Source organism: Rhincodon typus, chromosome 23, assembly GCF_021869965.1.
Source record: "Rhincodon typus isolate 14 chromosome 23, sRhiTyp1.1, whole genome shotgun sequence".
Taxonomy (NCBI): domain Eukaryota; kingdom Metazoa; phylum Chordata; class Chondrichthyes; order Orectolobiformes; family Rhincodontidae; genus Rhincodon; species Rhincodon typus.
In genome coordinates this window covers 26,541,503-26,566,655 of record NC_063354.1, presented here as the reverse complement: position 1 = coordinate 26,566,655, position 25,153 = coordinate 26,541,503, and the positions used below count along the sequence as shown (strand labels likewise).

The 25,153-nt window shown below is 38.9% G+C and overlaps 1 protein-coding gene across 7 annotated transcripts in view; it reads left to right on the top strand.

The window, feature by feature from the left end:
- Nucleotides 1-25,153, top strand: part of LOC109920333 (septin-9-like) — a 745,967-nt gene that overhangs the window by 489,931 nt on the left and 230,883 nt on the right. For 2 of the 7 annotated variants that reach the window (XM_048610635.1, XM_048610638.1), the window contains exon 2: nucleotides 23,246-23,302. The exons of the other annotated variants lie outside the window; for them this stretch is intronic. In XM_048610635.1, the coding sequence (XP_048466592.1) occupies nucleotides 23,246-23,302 (57 nt within the window). The remainder of the gene's footprint in view (nucleotides 1-23,245; nucleotides 23,303-25,153) is intronic. 7 annotated transcript variants of the gene reach the window in all.

Genomic DNA, 25,153 nt, shown 5'->3' with positions numbered 1-25,153 from the left:
AAGTGAGTCAGGGGCAGAGGTAAGTGTAGTGGCCATCACTAAAGAAAATGTGCTGGGGAAATGAAAAGTCTCAATGTGAATAAACCACCCAGATCAGATTGACTATGCTCCAGGGTTCTGAAGGAGATAACTGAGGAGATTATGACAACATTGGTGCTCTTTCTATTACATACTATTTGTCCTCCATTCTGCATGCTCCAGTTCTTTTTGAGTTTATCAGTATAGAATCTCACCAATAAACCTCACTGATTAAACCATTCATTATCTCCAGCGAATACTTCCTTCATGAATCATCTCTCTTGGCTCTATAGGAATATTTTCAGTGTCTTACCTCCTTTATCTCTGATTTATTTGTCTTTTACCTTTTTTCTTTGCATTTTGTCAACATCAAATAGTCTGTACTACGTGTATAAAATTGCTGGCATTGCGATAACTGCTGTTATGTTTTAGGATTAGAATCTCACAGGAAAACTGCTGAAGTCATGAAATTTTAATATTGCAAATTGTTGTGAGGGACAACTCCAATCTTATAATTTTATGTGGTTGCAGAACTTGTGTTCACTCGTTCTGAGTGTTTATTGTATTCTGACTGAACACAGCAATACACCCAGCCTAGAAGTGCTTGTTAGTGTCAGATAAAGCTCCAGTATTGTGTTTTATTTGAATCTTCAGTTGCAATATGTTTGTTTTGAACCAAGACTAATTTACTTGACCCATTTTAATTATTTTATTGGAAGAATAGTATCAATATAGGATGATTGAAAGCTGTAAAATTTACTTTGAAAATGTAATTGGGTATTATGGTGGTTTCTTAGAAAGACAGAAATCTCCAGATCCAGTTTTCTAAATTTATTTGAGGACATTTCCACACTAAGTTCAATCCTTTATCTTTTTGTCTCAGTCCCTTCCCTTCTTTGTTCCCTGCCTGACATGGTCCTCATCCTGTTCCTGTTTCTCTGGCATATTAATGGTGACCAAAAGGCAGCATCTTTGTAAATGTCATAGTGCCATCCTGCATATGAAGAGTATTTTTATTATGGTGATACTATTGGTTTAGGATGTGTATATTGTCCTTTATTTAATGAAGAAAGTTTGAGACAGAGGGCTGCTTCAAGCCAATAAAGTGAACAGCTTGTGAGGCCTTGGGATTTTTTTTTAAATTTGGAACAATAGAAGCAGCCTGAATGGGTGGGGTCAAGCTCCTATAGAACCAGGATTTGTTAGTTTAGCTTTCAGTAGCTGTTGGGGTTCTGAAAGCTATTACACTTCTCGCGCTCTCTCTCCTACAGCTACAAGCTTGGGTTCCCTTCCCGCTCCTAGAATTGCATGTGAGACAATCTATTTTACTGAATTATCCTATGTCAAGTGGGTGCTTGTGGGATATTACTATATTGGAACAATTAATTACTAGTAGTTTATATATAATTTTGTTAAGCATTCCAATAGTTACAGTTAAGCTAACATTTTTTTTCTTTTTTTAATTTAGTCTGTACTTTAACTATAGTATATGAATAAAGTGTGCTTTGCTTCAAGCCTGATAGTTTGACCAATTGAACTGCATCCAGAACTTGACTTTAAAATAAGAAAAAAAGTTAGTGTGTAGGCTATCTCCTTAATATGTTTTGATGGGGTTTGGCCTGGTCCATAACATTATCTAGACTGTTATAACTTTTTAAAATCAGTTGCCTCTTGGACACATTATAATAGCTTATTTTGGGTTCCTTTTATTAGATATTCTACTTAAATGGCTAAACTGTACCGCAAGTTTTTTGGTAAATCAGCTGGAATTTTGAGATTTGCTATCTTTTCATATGGCTCACTCCTGATAGCTTCTGAAGCAAATAATCTTCATCCTTTGTTCACACATAAAGGGACAATTGGATTTTCTCACAGGTACATAAACTGAAGTAAATGTTTAATTTAGTTCAATGAGATTTTCCAAACAAAATATTTTCTTGCAATTTGTTGGATTAAATTTAATAATGTCATGTTTAAAAGTAAAATGATATTGTTGCACAAGTTTTACCAATGGGCAGGATCAGCTTTGAAGTAAAAATTTGAGATTTCTTAACTTGAAATAAAGTGTGTTACCTACCATGAGCAACATTTAAATTACCGTATATACTCAAGTAAAAGTCGATCTCATGTAAAAGTCGACCCCCTATTTTTGGCCAAAAGATGTGGAATTTTCCATATGTCTTGTGTAAAAGTCAACCCTTGTTTTCACAGATAACAAGTGAACACTTGAGTCAAGGTATTATTCTGTACGTAAATGTTACGATGAGGCAATGATTGGTGAGACTGTGTGGGAGTTAAATGTCTGATAACAACTTTTTTTATCAGAAATAAAAGCTTAAAATATTAGTTTGAAAAACAAAAACAACAGTAGGCAAAAGAAAATGCATGGGAAATGGAAGAATTTGGTGTGAATGTTTAAGACGCGTCCCTCATGGAATACAGTCATATGCCTAGTTTAAATTTTGCAATTTCTTCATCACTTTGTGTAAGAATGCCTCCAGAAAAAGCAAAACATATGCAGCAGTGTTTAAACTGAATGTTATTGAAGTCGCGGTGAAGAAAAATAACTGTAGCAGCAAGAGAATTTTGTGTTTCGGAGAAACTTGAGAGAGACGGGAGAAAGATATCGAACCAACTTCAGAGACTATCAAAACTAAAGTGTGCCAACATAGGTAAACCTAACAAATGGCCACAACTGGAGAAAAAAGTTGCTGGGTGGGTAATTGAAAATCATCAAAATGGAAAACGTTAGTTGCGAAGCCATCCGAATCCATGTATGAAACAAATCAAAGAAGGATGGAATTTTGGATTTTAAGGCAAGTGCTGGATCATGCACAAGGTTCATGAGAAGTCATGATTTAGTTCTGTGCTGAAGTACTAAGATTGCACAAAAACTGCCTGCTGAACTTGAAGATCAGATGTTACAGTTTCACCAGTTTGTAATCAGAAATCAGCAGAAGGAAGGCTACAAGTTATCGTGCATTGGAAACATGGATCAAATGCCTGTTACTTTCAACCTGCCAAAAAATCGAATCATGAATCTCTAACTACGGACAGCAAAGGTGAAGAGAGTCCATACAATGATATCATTCATCCTGATGACTATGAAGCTTTATTCGGTGCTGAAGCTGTTCAACAGTGTGATTTGGCAGGATTTTAATGAACTTTTGTATTTGACATGTTTAATTTAAGATGTACTAGGTAACTGTAATTTAAAGCCGTATTATAGTTCTACTTCACTGTTTTTGTATGTATAAATAAAAGCTTCCTAATTTATTTTTGTTTCTCTTGTCTTTGGTAATTACTGTAATTCGTTGTTCTTTTTTCTTTATTCATTTAGAGATCAATTGAGCTTCTGCTAATGAGATGGTATTTTGGACTGCAGCATGAATTTCAGCCCCTCAAAAGTAGATCTATGTAACAGTCAACCCCATAAATTTAACCTTTTGAAAACAGTCTAAAAATTTTGACTTTTACATGAGTATATATGGTAATACATGTTAAAATCTTCAAGGATTCTGGATGCATCTCTAAAAGTTACACAAATTCATTACTGAAGCCATTTCTGCAGCCTGCCCACCCACTCCTCCCAAACCATTTCATTCCACAATGGCAAATATGTCTTCCAGTATAACTGCACTTAATGCCTATAACTAATATATGAAAGTACAATATAGGGATAGCAATATTCTCGTGCAGTTGGAGGAAAGCTGTGTCCCTGCCTATTTTGTACATTGGTTTTCCTACAATTATTCTGGGTAGATCTAACTGTAGACTTGTGTTTTCTTTTATTGAACTCAGTCCCATGATTTTTAATGTGACTGGTGTATAATACAATATCACAAAGTATATTAATCATCACTGGTTGCTAGTTGCAAATTCTCCATGGTTACAGGAAAAAATAGCATTTTTAAACCATGTAAGAACAAAATGTGTTTTCAGAAAAACATCTCCGGTTTCTCATGGGCATGTGAATGAAAGCCAAATATTTTCAAAATTTGAGGCAGATATTGAACAGCCCGTGATGAAGGCATTTCACTTGGAGGGTATTGTGGTGAGAAACATATGTTCTCTGCCTGGAATTCCAGTTGTCCACTACTTGTTACGGTACTCTGTCTAACCTCAAAGTTCTGAAACTTTCTTTTTTAACTTCTCTCTTTCTTGTCTCTGGTTCTCTCCTTGGGCTTGGTAACAACAGTTGTTCATGCCTTGTATGAGTGTTTTGCGATGTTTGATTACATTTAAACACACTTTTCTACGTATGAAAGTGGTTGTGTAAGGTACCACAATAGGACCACAGTGAGCACATTTCTGATCCAGCACATGCATATAGAAGAACATGAATGCATATGCACGCTGTTTAGCAGCCGGAAGTACCTGCAATTCTAAATCAAACCCTTAACTTTAAACAAAGTGGTTGGTTTATCTGTGGGGATGATTGTGGCAGGAATTTCTATTGTGAACTGATTTTACAAACACCTTTAATGTTTTTGCTTTGAAATACTGCGCTGTCTTTAAGCGCAGGGAGTTCTAACAGTAAAGGCAAGCCTGAGCAAAGACCTGTCACACAAAAATTGAGACACGAATTGCTGGGTGACTTGTTAATTTTGTAGGCTAATGTAATGAGATTTCTTGATTTCCGGTTACAGTACTTTCCTCAAAAGTTGATACGTTTTAGATGAAATTTTTCAAACGTTTGGAATTTAACACAATGATGCCAAAGTTGTAATCCTTTGTGTATCATCTTTTTGAGGTGTGACGGTTGCAGGATTTTATTTGGATAGTTTTTCTGCATGGACATCTAGGGCAATTTTGTAAAGGTTTCTTGACCCATGAGATTACATCCCAGCAAACTTGACATGGTACTATTCTAACATCTACCACTGGTGTGTTGGACTTTGTATTCAAAGAAAATGATGGGAGTGGAAATGTTTTTCATGTGAGAAGCTGCTAGGCACTGGCAGCTGGAATGGCCAATAAAACTTTGCAAGATGCTGACCAAACTCGCTTTGCAGAGGAGGTTCATGTAAATGAATGATAAGTTTTCTCTCAATTTTGTAACCCTTGAAAGGTATTTGTGGCAATAGAGTGTTCAGGTCATTTTGAATATGGACAGAAACCACCTTTGAATAATCTCCAGTGCCTAGTAGCCAGTCTTTCTCTTTTCAGTTTTTAGGACGCAAAAATGAGTTATTCTTCCAACTTTTCAAGTAAAAGACACAATTCCAGTAAGTAGCACAATTTAGGTTTTTGAATTCTAATCTGATAGCTATTTAGTTGTGGTGAATTTGCTCTGTTTTAGGTCTTACAAAGCCTGAAAACATTCTCTGTTGGAAAACTTTATTCTGTGTGATGTGTCAGAAACTACATCCCAAACCCAACTGCATTCCTTAACTATACACATAGCAGTTAGTGCACAACTGGATCGTTAAAAATTGTTGGGCATTCAAGACAGTTTTAAGGTCAAGTGACTTGTCCAAGGCATGTGCTTCCTTGCTGCTGACATTGCAAGATAGGTTGACCTTGTTTTGGGGATCAACCCTTCACTGGAGCAGGGTTGGGGGGCGAAATGCACCAAATAATCGGGTGACTTCGTAGCGGGGACAGAAAATGAAAATCTTCAGCAAACTGTAACCAGAACAAAAACTGTGATCTTGTTTATTATAGTGCAGACATGCTGCTGCACAGAAATTCCATTGGTTGAAGGTGTACAAGTCTGGATATATGGTGATGTGATTGTTCCACACACAGATAACAGATAAATTGAAACATTATATGGTCTGATCGTCGATTTTTGCTGAAAAGAGGAGGGTTTTCATCTTGTGCTCATCATGTTTGCAACAATCTTTCGACTACAGGAAAAAAGGATGCCAATTGGTAAGTCAGCAAAACAGTTCTAACTGGCCCAGGAGTAGCCATGGAGAAAGCAACAAATAACTATAGATTCTATGAACTCCTGGATAATTCTGCCTCTCTCCTTAATTTTGGCAACATTCCAAAGATGGTACTGAAAACGTGTGCTCCTGAGCTGGCCAAATGCCTCATCAAGTTATTCCAGCAGAGTTGTGACATTGATGTCAACTCAACAAAATGAAAAATTGCCCAGGTATGGCCTCTCCGCAAAACAAAATAGTACAGATATACTGTAGCCAATTGCCACCCCAACAATCAAATTTCAATCATCAGTAAAGTGATGGTACGTGTTATTGATTAGTGCCACTTGACAGCACTTACTCAGCGATAACCTGCTCACCAGTGGTGAGTTTGCATTCTTCCAGGAACACACATATAGCCCCAGACCTCAATACTGACTTGGTCGAATCATTGACAGAACAGTTGAATTCCAGAAGTGAGGAGCATCAGGGAGTAATTGCCCTTAATTCTGCCTACTTAAGGCAAGATTTGATTGAATTTGGCATCAAGAAACCCTGGCAAGCTTCAAATCATCAATGAAGATTAAGGAAAACTCACTGGTTGGAGTCATACCAGTCACAAAAAGAAGACAATTTTAGTTATTTTGAGTCAGTTTTGTCAATCCTAGGACACTGCAGAATTTCTCCAGCTAGTTTTCTACAATATCCAGACATTGAGAACGATTGCTTGGAAATTTTCATATTAAATCATTCAGAAGGACTATTCACCCTATTATTCACATTTATCAGTGTAAGTTAATGTGACACTTCTTCTTCCTTTATCACCAGAATGTGGAACAGAACAAGATAAGATGCATCATTAAAAAGCTTTGTTGCAATGCATTGCAACAGTATTTGCGTAACTCGACAGTCAAGACAGTAATCCAGTCCAGCGTGATAACCCTGTATTCCATACTTACTCCCTATCTGTACTGTTTTTTTTTCTAATTCGTTCAGGTCATGTGGATGTCACTGGTTGGGCCAGCATTTATTGCCCATTCGTAGTTGTCTTTGAGAAAGTGGTGGTGAACTACTGTTGTTCATTTGGTGCAGGTGCCCCAGAATGCTGTAGGGGGGGCATTCCAAGATTTTGACCCAGTGACACTGAAGGAATGACGATATGTTTCCTTTTAAGCACTGGAACATTTGAATCACATGATGAGGTGATCTGAAGAGTGTAGAACGTCCAGTTAATATATTTGTGTGCATGCATGTCCTGGATTTCCACAGGCTGTTGCATTCTGAATTAATTCTTGCAGTTGAGGACCAAAAATGAAAGGGATGTGTGAATATAAGCAATTCCAAAAAGCCTAACCAAGCAAGATTTGATTTAAAAAAAAATATGGATTTTTATGTTGTGTAATCTGACGTTTTTGACTTAAAATCCCATTTAGTTTATTTATCTGCAACTCGTGTATTAATTTAAAGCCGTCACTGATGAATTATGCTTTGATGCAATGGTATATATTTCACTTTGCATGCTGGCACCACATGCAAGTTAAAGGAACTATTTAACTCAACAAATGTGGCTTCTTTTAGATATTCCAATGTTAAAACCAAAAACACAAAATATATAATGATCTGGCATTTCCAGAGTTTTTGACAGTGAGCTGTCAGCATTCACCATCATTCTCCACTGATTGATTCTTTTTTTTTTCATGTGCGCGATTACAGAATTGAAAGCAAAATATAGATTTAGTGCAGAAAGACTGAATTTGCAAATGTTATTTATTGCTCTGTCATAAGCCTCAATATGGACCACCTTCACACACCCTGCCTTCCAACCCAGCAATCAATTAAGCCTTCTTGTTTTTCAACAGACTATATTGTTTGCATTCACCAGAACTTGTTGTTGTAGCTGCCACAATCAGAAATGCCTGGCTGAGTTTCACAAGCTTCAGAGCCATTTGTTGAAGCAGAGGACTGTTTCACTTTTGTGACCATTTTACAGTTATTAAAGGGTTATCTATCGTTGATGCAGCAAATAAAAACACTTGAGGGAATTTACGTTTCTTGAATAGTATTTATGAATAAGTTTTTTTTCAGTAAGAAATGTCTTTCATAGTTTTTAGATTGTTGGAACTTTATTATTTTAAATTTTATTTTTAGGGATACCCTCTTCACCATAGACTGTGGGTGTGTAGGTAGAGAGGGAAGCACGGAGGATGCATAGTGTGACATGGAGAGTAATGAGGGGTGTGGAGATAGAATCATACATACTTTAAAGGAAAATTTATGCTTGACAAATCTATTGGAATTCTTCAAGGATGTAACTAGTAGAGTTGATGGCGGGAGCCAGTGGACGTGGTATATTTGGACTTTGAGAAGTTTTTTTTTCAACAAATTCCCACGAGATTAATGTGTAAACTCAAAGTGCATGGGATTGTAGGTAGTGCACTGAAGTAGACAGTAAATTGGTTAGCAGATAGGAAACAAAAAGTAGGAATAAATAGATCTTTTTCTGAATCACAGGCAATGACCAGTTGAGTAGAGATCTGTACTAGGACCCCAGCTATACACACGGTTATGTTAATGATTTAGTTGAGGGAACTAAATATAAAAGATCAATTTGCAGTGTTGGGTGGACGGGTGAGCTGTGAGGAGGATGCAGAGATGTTGCAGTGTGATTTGGACAGTCAGTGGATAGGCAAATGCTTGGCAATTGCAGTATAATGTGATAAAAGGAAAGTTATTCACTTTAGTAGCAAAATAGAAAGGCAGGTTATTCATTGGCTGTAAATTGAGAGAGGGGAATGTTCAACAAGACCTGGGTGTCCCTTTTACACCAGACACTGAAGGTAATTGGGCAGGTGCAGTAGGCAGTAAAGAAGGCAAATTGTGGTAAGAGGATTCAAGTACAGGGACAAGGATGCCTTACTGCAATTACACAAGGCATTGGCGCCACCACACCTGGAATATTGTGTGAAGTTTTGGTCACATTACATGAGGAAGCATGTTCTTGCTGCACTCCCTCTGTAGCAAATAATTACGGAATTATTACTGGAATGGCAGGACTGACGTATGGGAGAGATTGAGTTGGTTAGGAAACAAAAACAGAAATTGTTGCAGAAACTTGACAGGTTTGGCAGCATCTGAAGGGAGAAAGCAGAGTTAACATTTGGGTGCAGTCACTATTTTTCAGAACTGATTGGAACTAGGAAACCTTGGTGTATATAGCAGAAGGCAGGTGTGCGTGGGGAGAACGTGCAAAGAATATATCATAGAGCAGACAAAGGGGTGGATAATGGTGAGCCGGAGGTAAAAGAAGTTGCTAATGGGGACCATTTCGTGGGTGAAAATGGGTTGACTGTGATGAAAGTAGCTCATGTGACGACAAGGCCTTGTTCTGTTGATGAACCTTCCTGGCCGCTCATTGGATACTTTGGCCTCATGAATGCAGTCAATAATGCCATGCAGTTGGAGAGTTAATGCATAAGAAACCTACTGTCTTCTGTACCTGCAAACCTATATCTCTCTGGAATGGAAAGTACTGTCCAGCTGGGTCAGCGGTGAGCTGTGCAATGCAGTGGTGCATAGCCATTGCAAGATGCCAAAGTTTGTAGCTGATCTGGAATTGAGCAGTGAACAAGTACAATGTACGGTGTCTTTTTGGCAGCTACATGGCAAGTAGTGTTGCTCGTGCAAAGTCTTCGATGAGGGCACACAACTCTGAGAGGAACTACCTGGAGAATCACTGTATTTTGCAACACTGGCTCTTGGTCCTTTACTGTTTCTACCAATAAACCCTATGCTGAGGGTAAGGCCTCCATTTGTCCTCTTGTTTCACTCCCGTGTTTGTGATACATGGGGCTCTGCCCTTCACCTGTAAGTGCTGTGCCTCTGCTCTACTGAACCCCAAATCAAACAGTGCTCCCCACATGCCTCCTGCTACCTTCTCTTGTGTTTGTGTTGGTCTCCAAATTGTACTTGCCCTTTCTCTTATGCTCCCACAAGGTCAGATGGGTGACAACACCCTGAACGACCCAGGTTCTTGCTGCTTACTTGAAAACTCGTACTGATCTGACGGCACATGTCTTCTGATGGAGTAAACCTCCCTCTGCACCATTCACCCTCTCATTGGGCCCTGAAGTGGTAGTGCCTGGATATCTGCTACATGTCCATGTCCATGTCCAATCACAAATCTGGCCTAGATCCAGCATTCAGCTCAATTGCCCTCGTTAAAACTTATAGCTGCATTCGGCAGAATCTGAAACATCAGTTCCTTAATTCCAGAATGTATTTGTGTACAAATTAAGGACATTTTTAAATTTTAAATGAATAGCATGTGTTGTCTCAAATATGTCTATAGTTAAAAGTTACAAATTTGTTTTCTCACATCATCCAAATGTGGACATGTCACAATGTTTAAGTAAAACCTTAGTGTGCAGAAACTCTAATTTGGTCTGCCCATTTTTAAAATCAAACCCCATCTCCCAAGAGGGTCACAAATGAGTTGACATTTTAAATATTTGCTTTTCTGTTGCCATCTCTGGCCCAGTTTTTTATCACCACATCCAAGAGGAGAAAAGGGAGGGAAGAGAGTGGAAGAACAGGATAATAGACAAGCAAGGTGACATCGCATGCTCCAAATTTACTGTTAATCACACCACTGCTTGAAAATGATCCAACGATAATTTCTCAGTACTAAACTCCTTTTCAACAAAAGATCGTGAACTAAAATCCACAGGGCCATTGACTTGATTATACTGTACATGGGACACAAATTTTCTCGACTGTTGAAACTATTCTTTAGATCAAAGGATCAAACGTTCAATAACATCTGTACATCCTTGTATGTTTGAATCAAATGTGCATAGAACTCCCTGAATCTGTATATGTTGTCTGACCCATCTCTAAAGATGGCTCACTTTCTTAACAAAGTAGACAACAATTTTATTCTTAGTCATACAACTTGTCTGGTGCAGAACACCTATGGCAAGAGGACTGCTCCTGGATCCAGAAGAGTTAAGGTAATAAAACCATTCTTCCTTGATGCCAAAAAAAAACCTCAGTGGCAATATTTCTAACATGAATCTAAGCTGATAAAATAAACTGGGTTCATTACTAAAACCTACTGTTGGGGAAATAGCAGAAACTGCTAAAAGTTTTTATTATGAGCTCGAATGATTTTGTAAGCACACAGCCAGACCCCATATTTCCGACGAAATCAAGAAAAACATTTTGAATACTGCATGAAGCCATATATGAGCACTTTTGAATAAATATTAAAAATGTGGAATTTTCATACACTGAGGTATTGGAAAGAGATTTTTACCATCTCACTGATTTTTCCCAACTACGTTGAAATGAATTTTTCTTGGATATTGGGCATTTTTTATTTTTATTAAAACATAAGCATAATTGCTTCTTTATAGCTTCCAATACCCAGCTAAAACAAAGAACTTCCATTCAAGTGGCACTTGTCACAACTTCCAAGGTGTCCCAAAGCTCTTTAAAGCTCAGTTCAGTATTTTTAAAAATGATCACAATCTCTCCCTCTCTCTCTCTCAGATGTTGGTCAAGAAATAAATAGGACTTCTCGAATACATTTTGCTCTTATAAAAACAGTGCCATTGGGCCTTTTACACTCACTATTCTCTTGGTATAGTACAGTGGAGAGTCAACCTAGGTTACGGATTCAGGACTCTGCATTAGAACATTAACCCATTTGCGTTTTGTTAGCACTAATTCGGGGATTGACAGCCAACACTGTCAGAAGACAGACCATAAATTCTCTCATTTTCTTCATCCATGTCAAGTTGAGTTTGTCCTTGAAGCCAAACATTTTAGGATGTGTCGCGTTTAAAAAGAGATTGAGTTACTTATTCAAAATGGGTTAAGGTAATGACAGCTACCACCTACCCTACAAATAGCATTTTTAAAAGATATTCAAACAAATGTTTTTTAATCATCACAAGGTCCTGTATAATCCATTGTCCAGACAGTAGGTCATTAGATGCATAGAGTTTGAGAGAGAATATCTTTTTACCATGTCTTGTAAATCTTTGTGCTGAAAGCATAATAAGCTTTATTACAAACAGTAGCTTAGCCTTTTCAAGGCCCTTTTTTTTTTTTTTAGGAATTTTTTTGTAAATAATCTTTACAAAATCTTTTCTTTTCAAAACAAAACCCTAAACATTGTATTCCTTTAAGATATATGAAGTTACTGCAGATTTGTAAGGGTTTAATCTAGGCAGTTGGCTTTAAAAGCATCCAATTGTTAAAGTGGTTATAAATATATACTGTCAATTTTTAAAGCATAGCGCTTGCTTCTCCAGACCTTTATCCAACTTTGTCTTCACAACAATGTTGCCACATCCTCCACGGTCACCATCCTCCTTTGCCATTCATCTACGCACGCTGGCATCTCCTAAGCACCAGCCTCACCAAATCACCCTGGTCACTTTTTCGGACCAGCTCTCTCTCACTTTCAGCCCTCCAGGAGCTCATTTTAGAGAACAGGGACACTTAGTACCCCTATGTTTCTGCCAAGTCACTTTGTACACAGAGACACCATGCATCTCCTGCATCTACACTTGATATATCCAATTGCTTTTTACTTACTTTCCAAGCTCAACCTCACTTTGTGCTTATTTGGAGGCTGCCAGTCTCTTGATTTACATTGTTTTCTTAGCGCAGACAGAGAGAAATGTGGCTTGTCAGACTTTAGAGCACTGCGGTCAAGGGGCTGTGCAATTTTGCAGTATGGCACCTTGCTGTGCATTGCATTTCCCTGGGACAACGCACTGACACTGTTTGCTCCCTCAGTCCATGCCAGCTGAGTCTGCTGCTGTGATATCTTTCATCAGTTAGCAGGAAAAAGCTCTGCACTCCTTTCCACTGCCCCTCTGGGCACCTGTGGGTGAACAGAGGAGCTAACTTGCCTTTCTGGGCTATTTCCTTGGGGGCAACAGTTCAGGACAACATTCCTGCCTTGCCGCATCTGAAATGTTGTGTATTTGGCTTTATTTTTCACTTTTGTTTCCTGGGATGTGGGCATTCCTTTCAAGTCCAGAATTTGTCGTTCTCTCCTCATTGGCCTTGAACAAATTTAATTCTGTAGGCTAGCTGTTAATTTCTGTGGGTCTGAAGTCACATGTAGGCCAACCAAGCAAAGACAGCACATTTCCTTCCTTTTAAAAGTCATTTGTGAATCAGATGGGTTTTCACAACATCAACAGCAATTACGTGATTACCACTAGGTCAAGCTCTAATTCCAACCTGAGCTGAATTCAAATTTCTCCATCTGTCATAGTGGGATTTGAAACCTAGAACAGTAGCCCAATTCTTTGGATTACTGCTACACCACCACTTGCAGATTAAATATTATTTAAATAATTGAACATGTTGCCAGCAGAGTGAATGTCACAAAGTCCGAATAGCAGTGAGAACGTTTTCCTTCTCCTGTGCACTATTCCAGGACACAGGCGGCAGGGAGGCCAGTTGCATAACTAACATACTATAATGTGGAGTACTACAAAGTTAGTTACATTTTCCAGCTCTCTGGGCCTCTGCTATACTAACTGGGCGCTACGACAAGTCAGGAGGTGTCTGTGAGCAAATCGCATTTAAGTTGTATCTGCTATCCCAATGCATTACTGAATGGCTGGTACAATGGGGCACTAATTCAAGAACGGTGAATACTTTAAGATAGCATAAACAAATAGGCTTTGTTATCATTGCCTGGACAAACGGAATTCATGTGTTAAACAGCAAGATGGAAACTTTTATGGTAGCATTGGCCCAAGAGCTTGGTACTAAAATCATCAGGCTGAAAATAAATCCAAGGACAGGCATAGCAATTGTGTGAAGGAAAATAGCAGCGTATGTGTGTATTTTGCAAACACGTTTTTTAAAAAATCCTAGTCTCTATGCTTTGGCTTCCATATTTGGCTATTGTTATTGTTAAGCCCCAACTACAGGTTCGGGGAATGTTGGTAGCTGGAAGGCAGACACCTATTCATATAGCCTCAGCCAGTAGTTGTATGCTTAACCTGCATGGGATCTTTCTTACCTGTTCAAGGCAACACAGTCACAACATGAGATTTTGTTACAGACTCAAGTGCCAAATAGATGTACACAGTTAAAGTTTTTAGTTTTATTTCATTGACAGAGAGTTTGTAACTCCAGACACTGTCATTAATTTCCATACAATGAAAACTTTCCCATGGACCTTTTTCTCTTACCAATTACATCAGCTATCTGGTTTAGCTAGGTTTCTTCAGGAGTTCATAAACAAGCTTGTCACTCTGAAAAAGTCTGACTGCTATTGCTTCAGGACAGATACTGGACCATAAAACTTTCAAAAAAGGGAATGCCTGTCAACCAAATGGTTAAACACATCATATACACAGTCGTGCTTGACTTGAATGGTATGACTCCTCCCATGAGCTTCCATTTCAGACAAGCTAGCTTATGCTTTCACCAAAACAGTGCTGAAACATTTTACAGTACTGCAGGTTAAACAGGCACTTAATTCCTAACATGACATAAGAAAATTTACAAGCTCAGTACCAAGTTAATGCTGAAATTGTGTCACAAACTTGTATGGTGGGAAGCCATTAGCATTATGGAGTATTGCTTTATTGGCGCACACATCAGAGAAACAATACTTCTTCTCCAACAAAGCAAAGCACAAACAGTCAAATATTTGGTCCTATGTTTTCTGTAATGTAACTCCAAGAAGGTTGAGTTTGAGTAAAAATTGTGTTTAATTACATACATTTAATTTTAATAGCATACTTACCATTTGAAACTTGATCTTCCCCCATAAATTGTTTTTGTGTTTATGGTAAAGGAGAGGGGATTTATAAAGATGTGAAGTCTCCTATGGCCTAAACTATGCCCTTGAATGTACCGCATGAATGAACATATCTAGATTTAGCAATTAACATGCAGTTGTGGCATATTACTCAGCGGAAAACATGACAGCTACCAACTGAATCATCCTGTACTTCCCTGAAGGCTGCTCACTGCACAGAGTAATTTACTAAAATGTAGGTGGTGGAGGAGGGGTGTTTCCCGATGGCCTAGTGATATTAAAGCTGGACTGTTAATCCAGAGACCCAGATAATGTTCTGGGGACCTGGGTTCTAATCCCACCATGGCAGACAGTGGAATTTGAATTTGATAAATACCTGGAATCTAATGATGACTGCAAATCCATTGCTGGAAAAACACATCTGGTTCACTAATGTCCTTTAGGGATGGAAACTGCCAACCTTACCTGGTCTGGACTACATGTTGCTGTGGGTCTGGAGTAATGTGGTTGACTCTTAAATGTCCTTAGGGCAATTAGGGATGGACAATAAATGCTGCCTAGCCAGCAACACCCTCATCCCATGAATGAATAAAGGAAAAAGAAATTATTAGTGGAATAGTCAAGTAGCTTTGTTCAACATAAATGTAACTATCAATTCCAGAGTCCATGCTGAATCTATGTAAGTCTTAGAAAAAAAACTATTGACTTGGAATTAATTCATACAGAGATAGTAAGAGCTGCAGATGCTGGAGTCGGAGATAATACAGCATGGAGCTGGAGGAACACAGCAGGCCAGGCAGCATCAGAGGAGCAGAAAAGTTGACGTTTCGGGTTTCTGAAGAAGGGTCCTGACCCGAAACGTCAGCTTTCCTGCTCTTCTGATGCTGCCTGGCCTGCTGTGTTCCTCCAGGTCTACGCTGTGAATTCAATTCATACATCCCTTTTTTACTGTATATATTAATTCAGGTTTGTTCCTTTGTAGATTTTCCAGGTTCACTATATTATGTGGGCCATGCAAATTGCTCATTGATCAATGATGTTGAGGTCTCCTGAAAAAGTAAAACTTAAAAATTAAAAGAACTTAAGATTTAACACCTCAATCATTAAATAACAATATTATCGCTTTCCTCCACATTAAATAGATTGTCATAATTTTCATGGAGTTTCTCCTTTTTTTTAAATCTTTACTTCAGCGAAAGCCACTGAGAAATTGGGTAACTGTCTAATGGAAACTGCAGAGATACAGTATAAGTCGAGTTTGTAATGATGGGAGATCAGGTGAATATTCGGAGATTAATTTTCTTTGTAACAGTTTTCTTGCATTTTGCCTCTTCCTAGTTCTTTAGGCCAATGGTTCAGGATTAAAATTATGCAACCCATCACCTTTCAATCTACAAATGTCATTCTATAAACAAGCACATTTGATTATCAAACAGTTTCATGCATCTCAATTCTGATGGAGGGTCATCATGAACCTGAAATGTTGAGGATGAACATCTTCAAAGATTTCATTGTCACTGTTCATAGGCCCTTGCTTCCTTTCACCACTGCGTCCCTCTTCTCCCATGCCACCGTTTATAAAAGAAGGCTCAAATAGTCCCAGGCCTTAACAGGGTCAGTGCCCTATCCGCAAGCTCAAAATGAGAAGTCTGAATCAAGCCCAACCATGAGGGCACAATCTGATTTATTTATTTATTTTTGTCAACTGCCTGTCAAGTGGCTTAGGTCTTGGCTTCCACCCCATTCTGGGTGAATGCCCTGCTTCCCAAAGCTGCTAATGCCAGCAGAATAGGCAGCAGTGGGCACTGCTGGAACTACAACCAGTCTCTCTGATGAGAAGGAGCAGCTTGGAGGTTGCATTGCTGGGTGTGTTGGGTGGTTTCACCGGGTCCACTCGGGCAAGCTCCAACTTGAGAGGCATAAGCATTTGAGGCAAGTGTTTTGGTGCAGGGGTAGGGGCAGAGGGAGAACGGTAGGAGTGGTATTCACCATTTACAAACGTCTCCATTAGGCACACACCACTGAAACAGGAAGGAATCCATATCTTCCAAGAGAACCTAGTTTACCTGCCAAACTCTGTTTCATAAGTACTCCTTTGCCCTGGGTAAAATAACAGTGGCCATTAATTGGCCAGTTCAGGCCTTCAATTATCTAAGAATAGACCGGCTGGCTAATACGTGCACTATATCTTGCAGATGACAAATGTGGCATCCCTGCCATGCCACCTGACTTTATACATCTTTTCCCCTTTTCCTTCCCTTCCCACACCCACAGCCACCAGCTCAGTCCTGAGGTAGGAAGTGATACATAAAATTTCAGCCTTCATCAGTTCTCAGTACCTATCCTTACTGTTGAAAGTAAAATGTTGAATCAGTGGAGCAATGTCTTCTACCTGCTTTGAAAAGGCTGAAGGTTTAACTCTAATAAAACATTAAAAAGTAATTCTGCAATTGAACATTTTGAAACTTACTCCAGGACATTTTATTGTTTTTAATTTTTCTCTTCCGGCTTGCGTTTTCAGTCGAACTAATAATAACTGGATTATAATAAAAATATGACCATCATACTGGTAAAAAGCACAAGGATCATGAATACAGTTCCCTTAGTGCCTGGTCTGAGCTGGCAAATGTATAGGAGAAGAATACAACCTTGTGGTTTAAAAACCAAAAGAAATGTGGATACTGGAAATCAGAACCCAAAAGAAAAATTGCTGGAGAGACTTGGCAAGTCTGGCATCATTTGTGGAGATCAATCTGGGTTAGCGTTTTGGGTCCAGTGACCCTTCCACAGAACTGATGGTAGCTAGAAAACAAATGTTATTTTATGCAAAAGAAAGAGTAGGGCAGGGGGTAATAGAGCCCAAAGAAAGAAAGGGACAGTTGGACAGCCAAAGGAGTGGATAACTGTCAGCTTAGGAGAATGAATAGTTACTAATGGGAATTATAAATGGCTAACAATGGGTTGTGTGTAATAGCAGACCATGCAATATCAAGGCCTGGTGTGTTGGGAGTTGAGGTACAGACATGGGAGAAGGTGCCTCAAGCCTAAAAATTGTTGCACTTGATATTGAGTCTCAAAAGGCCAGAAGCTCAGGGTCTTTTTTGCAGACCGCATGTGGGTGGTCTGTGAAGCGGTCACCTAGTCTACACTTCGTTTTCCCAACGTAGAGGAAACCACATTGCATTCGCTGCCTACAGTTGACTGGATTCTGTGAAGTGCAGGTAAATCACTGCTTCACCTGGAAAGTATGTTTGGACTCTTGGCTACTGAGGAGGGAGGAAGAAAATGAGCAGGTGTTACACCTTCTGCAATTGCAAAGGAAGGTGCCATGGGGCTTTGGGGTTTTTAGGAGTGAAAGAGGAGTAGACCAGAATGTCCCAGAGACAACTGTCCTTGCAGAAGGCTGGCAAGGGAGGGGAATGTGTGTCTGATTGTAGCATCCGACTGGTGGTGAAAAATGACAACTGATGATCCTCTAGATGTGGATGCTGGTGGGATGGAAAGTGCGGTCAAGGCAGACCCTGTCGCTGTTATGGCAGGGAAGAGAGAGGGTGAGAAGCAAGTAACATTCAAAGTGCGCAATTCTTGGCAATGACCATCTCCAATAAAAGACATTCTAAGTATGCCCTTTGATATTCAATGGTGTTACCTTCACTGAAGCACCCACTATCGACATCCTGGGGGTTAACTAGAAACTCAACTGAACTCACTACTTAAACACAGTGTCTACAAGAGCAGGTCAGAGGCTAGGAATACTGTGGTGAGTAATTCACCTCCCGACTCCCCAAAGTCTGTCTACAATCTAGAAGGCACAAGTCAGGAGTGTAATGGAATACTCCTGACTTTCCTGAATTGGTGCAGCTCCAACACTCAAGAAGCTTGACACTGTTCAGCACGAAAGCAGCTGACTTGATTTCCATTTCCTCCACAAGCATCCACTCACCCCACCACTGACCAGCAGGTAGTACCTACAAGAAGCATTGCAGAAATTCAACAAAGGTCCTTAGACAACACCTTCCAAACTGATACCACCGCCATCTTGAAAGACAAGGACAGCTGACACACATGGGAACACCACCATCTGCAAGTTCCCCTCCAAGCCACTCACCATACTTACTTGGAAATATACTGCCATTCCTCTACTGTTGCTAGGTCAAAATCCTGGAATTTCCTCCCTCAGGGCATTGTGGGTCAACCTACAGCAGTTTCAGAAAGCAGCTCATCAGCACCTTCTCGAGGGTAATTAGGGACAGGCAATAAATGCTGACTAGCCAGTGATGCCCACGTCCCACAATTGAACGAAAAAAGAATTTAGAATATTATTTTGAATGGCCTGCAATTAAACTTTTAACAAAGCAAATGGAAAGGATTCTTATAAATGAGCTCCCTTTGTTCTATTCAGTTGAAGTTTTTCTTAGAAGTGAGCGCAGCTGAAGTTGAGTCACTCATGGTGACTCACTGACAGTCCTGCCACGTTTTTGAAACAGAAGAGATTTATTAGACGAACAATCTTGGTTTTGGTTAAAATGTATTCCCTTTGAATTCTGCGGTCTCCATTCGGTGGCAAATTAAATACTTTTTAATCCACATGGACTTGACTAAGAGTTTTTAAAAATGAAACACATTTTTCCAACTGGCCTGCCAATCCTGTCAAGCATACTTTCCTTGCAAACCATGTATGACCTTGCCAATGCTCCTTTTTATTTTGTTCTCCCTTTTTGTTTTTAACCAAATAGAAGTTCTATATTTGTAGAGAAAACACAAAATGGGGATCACTGTATTAATAATGAAACAGCAGCCCAGATGGAGAAGGATAGAAGAAGCTAAAGCTTTAAGTCATTCAGCAGATCAGTATTTGACTGCAGGCTTTGGCAGACTCACACTGCATTTAGATTGCAGCCCCAGACATTAAATGTCTGTTTATTAGCTTCTCTTAACATGAAGTGGTTATAGTTTAAAGATTAATTCTTAACTTTCTTTCATTTCAACTTGCATTCTGCCGTGGCTGCTGTGCATTTTCTTTTAAATAGATGTATCTTTCCCTCCCTTCCATCTAGAAATGAAATAAATATTTTTGTTTTTTCTTTATTTGTTTGTAGGACATGGGCATTGCTGGCTAGGCCAGCATTTATTATCTGTCCCTAGTTACCGTTGAGAAGCTGTCGCTGAGCTGCCTTGAACAGTCCATACGCTGCAGATAGACCCATGATGTTGTGAGGGAGGGAATGCAAGCATTTTGACTCAGCAATAGTGAAGGAATGGCAATAGGTTTCCAAGTCAGGACCAGGATAGTGAGTGGCTTGGACAGGGTGCTTACAGTAGGAAGTGTCCCTATGCATCTGCTCCTGTTATCCTTTGGGATGGAAGTGGTCATATTGTCATATTCCTTCTTCATTTTCCTCACTCCATTGGCCAAAAAAAAAATGGGCCTGAAAGACTTCTTGCTCTTTTACAAGCAAGAACAGTTGGAGGTTAAAACTAGCAGGTTACCAAGATTTAATATTAAACTGGTAGTTGTTACTTCACTTTTCGGCCATCCACCTATTTCGTTTTGAAAGGAACAAGCGTTTGAGAAGATTTCTTACAAAAGTCCAATTTGAAATGAAGATCTTTCACTAATTCAAAGACAAGAGAAATGTGTCATGTTACCCTGATCTATTGAGTGTGGTTGAACTAAGTCTGTCCTCACCTGCTGATCTCTTCAAAAGCCTACCAAGGTACTCCATTTGCATCACGCCATGGATGAATTCCAGAAAGGATAAGACCTCAGAAAGATCATTCTGTCAGTAGATTTGCTAAACAATACAAGTTCAGTTGCAGCACATCATTAAAAACAGAATGAAGTTGTTCTATCATTGGGCTGCTTAAAAGTGATTGACCCAATGAGGTAATCAGCTTAGAAGGACATCTTGATATTCCTATTGTGTGAAGCAAGCACACAATTTCAATGCTTTATTTTAAGAAGAAAACATTGGTTTCATCCAAATTGGAAGACCACTCAACTGCCGTAACACTTTGATATTCAATTAGCAACTCTTTTTGTCCCAATGCTCATACTATGGAACAATATTTGCATCTCTAACAAAATACAAAAGTTCACAGTCTACCTATGGATAGAAATCAAAGTGATTCACCAACATGATGACTACATTTTAAAAAAAAAAAAATCCCAATGAACTCCGCAGAAATATAACAGCCAATTAATGGAAGGCAAATCAGAGAAGGTGACGTTAGATGAAGCAGAAGTCTGGTAAGATGTCTTCATGGCATTTGTACTACTTACTTCTTGGTTAGCTTCTTGATCTGTTTTATTTATCTCCACTTCTGCCTTTTACTAGTTTGAATTGCCCAGCCTCAAAGGCCATTAGTTAGCAATTGCTGTTTTATAGCTCATGGTCAGTATGTCTGCACACCTTTTTGAAAGACATGCTCAAGCAATCTGGCTGCATCGTAGTATATGACCTGAGGCTATAAAGATTTCATACTCATCTTAACTGTGAGCACTTGAAACACACATGCTGTAGAAGAAGGAGTGAGGCTTTGAAAGCTTGTGTTTTCAAATAAACCTGTTGGACTATAACCTGGTGTCGTGTGATTTCTGATAATATCTTAATGTTAGCCCAGACGCCAATATACCAGTGAGTATAATACATGTATATAATAATTAATTGTCCTCAATGTATGTGGATTCTTCATTACCATGTCTTGGTTGAAACCCTTCCATCCTGAATACTTTCAGCTTTCTCTGAACATGCCTTTAATGTCCTAAGAATCTTGAACCTTATATTGCATCTCTTCAACAATTTATCTATCTTGTCATGCTTGAGTGGTTTATAGGACAGCATCAGAAGTAAACCTGAGACTACTTTACAATCTTGGACTTCAATTCAAAGCTTAACTCCTGTTGCAAGCTCGTCACATTTGTTCTTTGCTACGCCATTGGCTCCTGTGTGACCAGTATTTAAAGCAGGGCTTTCTTTTCTCTGAAGTTTACAACTCTCTATGTTGCATCTCTTATTATCCTGGCAAAACAAAAGGGGCAACATACCCTTCAGGAATCCTATATCCAACCACAGATCTGACTTTTGTGTACTCCTGTTGTTAAATTCCATGTTCCCCCACGTAGCACTTGATATATACTGGTTTTCAAGGCTAATATGTCTCTTCACCATCCACTTGCCATGGGTGTGATTTATAAATGCTGATGAAATCAGTCTGTGCACACTCCATTGAAGAAGTAATCCAGTTTTTTCAATTTATCACTTGTCAGGAAAAACAGTATTAATGTTGACTGATTCTTAAGATGGCAGGACAGGCAGATGAAGAGAGACCAGATTGGTTAGGACTACATGCAGTGGAGTTTCAAAGAATGAGGAGGGATCTCCCACAGAAACTTATGAATTTCTAACAAGACCAAACAGGGTAAATGCAGGAAAGATGTTTCCAACGACTGGGGATACAGAATGAATCACCATCTGAGGATACGAGGAAGGCCTCTTACGAATGAACCTAAGGAGAAATTTCTTCTCCTAGACAGTAATAAGCATGTGGAATTCTTTGCCACAGAAAGCAGTTATGGCCAAAACGTTAAATGTTTTCAAGAACGAGTTAGGTATAGTTAGAATCACAGAATCCCCACAATGTGGAAAGAGGCCACTCAAACCATCAAGTCTGCAGGACCCTCAGAGTATACCACCCAGAACTAGCCCCTGAATCTATACCCTTAATCTACCTAGCCTACAGACCCTGGGACACTGTGGCGCAATTTAGCATGGCCAATCCACCTAACTTATGTGTCTTTGGACTGTGGGGAAATAACTGGAGCATCTGAAGGAAACCCACCCAGAAATGAGAAGAATGTGCAAACTTTGCACAGTCATCCAAGGCTGGAATTGAACCTGCTCCCTAGAGCAGTGCTAATAACTGAGTTCATAGGGCTAAAGGGATCAAATTTATATGGGGGAGAAAAAGGAAGCTCGGCACTGAGATGGACGATCAAGAACGGCAGAGCAGGCTCAAAGGGCTGAATAGCTTATCCCTACTCCTGATTTCTGTGTGTCTATATTGTACTTTTTTGGCCAGATATGTTTCGGAAGCTGTCCTTCTTCTTTTTTTTGTTTTTTTTTTTTTTCCTTTCTTCAGCATTTCCACTTTTTAAATAATATCTAACAAGGAAATGAAGAGAATATATAATTGTTGGAATCCCACCACCCTTGTCCCATCCCACCCTCCCTTAATGTCTCTAAGGTTCTATAAGATGACAAAAGCAGGTGCCGCTGCTCTTCCAGTGCCATTTTCAGGTATAAACTTAGACAGCAACATAGGCATCATTATTTGCTAGAATTTGCACTGATTCTTGTTGGTACCTACTTTGAAGCTAAATTTAAGTTGTCACTTTGACACCACCAATTGAAGTGCAAAGATCTTTCGAGCACTGAGGGTCTGTGTAAACCACTCGATGAATAAAGGTGGAATAATGGCGAAAATCAAGAGGAAAGAAATCTAGGATGAGTATATCAACTTGATGTGAAAATTGTTCTTATTGTTGCTTTAGGAATTACAAGAACAGCAAGTGGAAAATTGAGAAGAACCTCTGACATCACAAGTCCAAGTAAGTAATTACCTAATTAACATTAGTGTATGGAAAATCAGTAACTTGTCATATTTTATGTAATCCTCCATAAAACATGTACAGCACAACATTTGGTCAACCAGTCCATTTCTGCATTTATGCACTCCCCTCTATCTCCATGGTCTACTTCCATGCTTCCTTGTCTATTTTCTTCTCCCTCCTAAGGTTTGCTGATTTGCATCTCTATTATTCATTTCAACTACATTTTAATGCATTGAGTTCAATGTTGTCCCCACTCTTGAGGTAAAGAAATTTCTTCAGAGCTTGCAATTTGATTTCTTTGATTTCTCATATTGAGAGCATTTAGTTCCACTCTTCCGTGGAAAACACACGGTCTGTCAATTCTGCTGGAATATATTTGTGTACATTTATAATATCCTATGTATTTGTGCGCACTAATTAAGTCACCCCTCAGCCATTTTCAAGAGAATTGATCTATTCGTCATGATACCTATAATCGTGTAATTCTGCTTTTCATTTGATACCTTTTTTTTGCTGTTTCTAGAAAGTGCCTCCACATCCTTTTTTATTGTGGTGTCACAACCAGAGCTGTACACAGAAATCCACTGTGGTTTAATCCAGATTTTTTTGTACACTTTGTACACACAAGTATGAATATAGATCAGGAGTAGGCCATTCAACCCCTTGAGCCTGCTCTGCTATCAACAAACTCATGGCTGATCTAATTATGGCCTCAACTCCACGACTGCTATCTGCTCCCCTAACCATTGACTCCCTTGTTCATCAAGAATCTAACTACCTCTGCCTTAAAAGTAATCAATGATCCCACTTCCACCATTGTCAGGGGAAGAGTTCCAAACACTTCAAGTTTCAATTCTAGAAATGACCTATCATGCTTGACTTACTGTTTCTTGGCCACATTAAACTGTGTTGCTTCCTTTTTTAATGACTTGTAATTGTAACTGGAGTTCCTATTGAGCTCTCAGATCCCTTTACCCCTCCACCCTATTTAAATTCCTAATTTCCAAAATAATATGTGATAAATAATATACATTTCTTGCCAAAAATGGAATACCTCACATTTACTTGTACTGAAACTCATTGCCAACCATTTGGCCATTCTGCAAGTTTATTGTTTTCTTGGAACATACTGAATTCTTCCTCTGGTATTATTTCCCAACCCCACCCATCATTTGCAAATTTACAAACTGTAACTTTGATTCCAAAGTCTAAATTATGAAGACCAGTTGTCCCAAAACTCAACCTTCCCACTACCACAGTCTGGTATGTGATTAATGGAAAACACAGATACTTGCATTTGTATGGTCACTTTCAAAGTTATTGGACTTCTCCGAAGTGTTTTCCAGCTAAAGTAGTATTTGTAAAGTGTAGTCTCTGGATCCCATGCCAGTTTTATTGTGAAGCCTTTGTCATGTGATTTGACATTGCGGCTTTGTGAAAGTCACTCATTGCTGTAGGATTTTCTCACAGCATTTAATCTAGTTTCCTTTCTTCTTTTGGAACTGAATTGGTAATATTGTTTAAAAACAATTGCTTCTTCAATGAGGTCAATGAGTATACTGTCACCACAGAAAACAGACCAGTTTAATTCTATTAAGTACTTGTAGAAAACAACAAGAGAAAAACAGGAAAAAAAAAACTTTCAAGCATTGTTGAACAAAGACGAACATGCAACCACTTAAGCTAGTCTATTTAAACAATTTCTGTGTTGAAGACCAGGAAATATTACAGATTTGTGGCAGTTTTAAAGAATCTTGTATTGATTTATATTGGCTAGAAGCATCAAATGTACAGTAATATTAACTAAATTTACTTTTCTATGGATTCAATTAGCTATCACCCACTTTA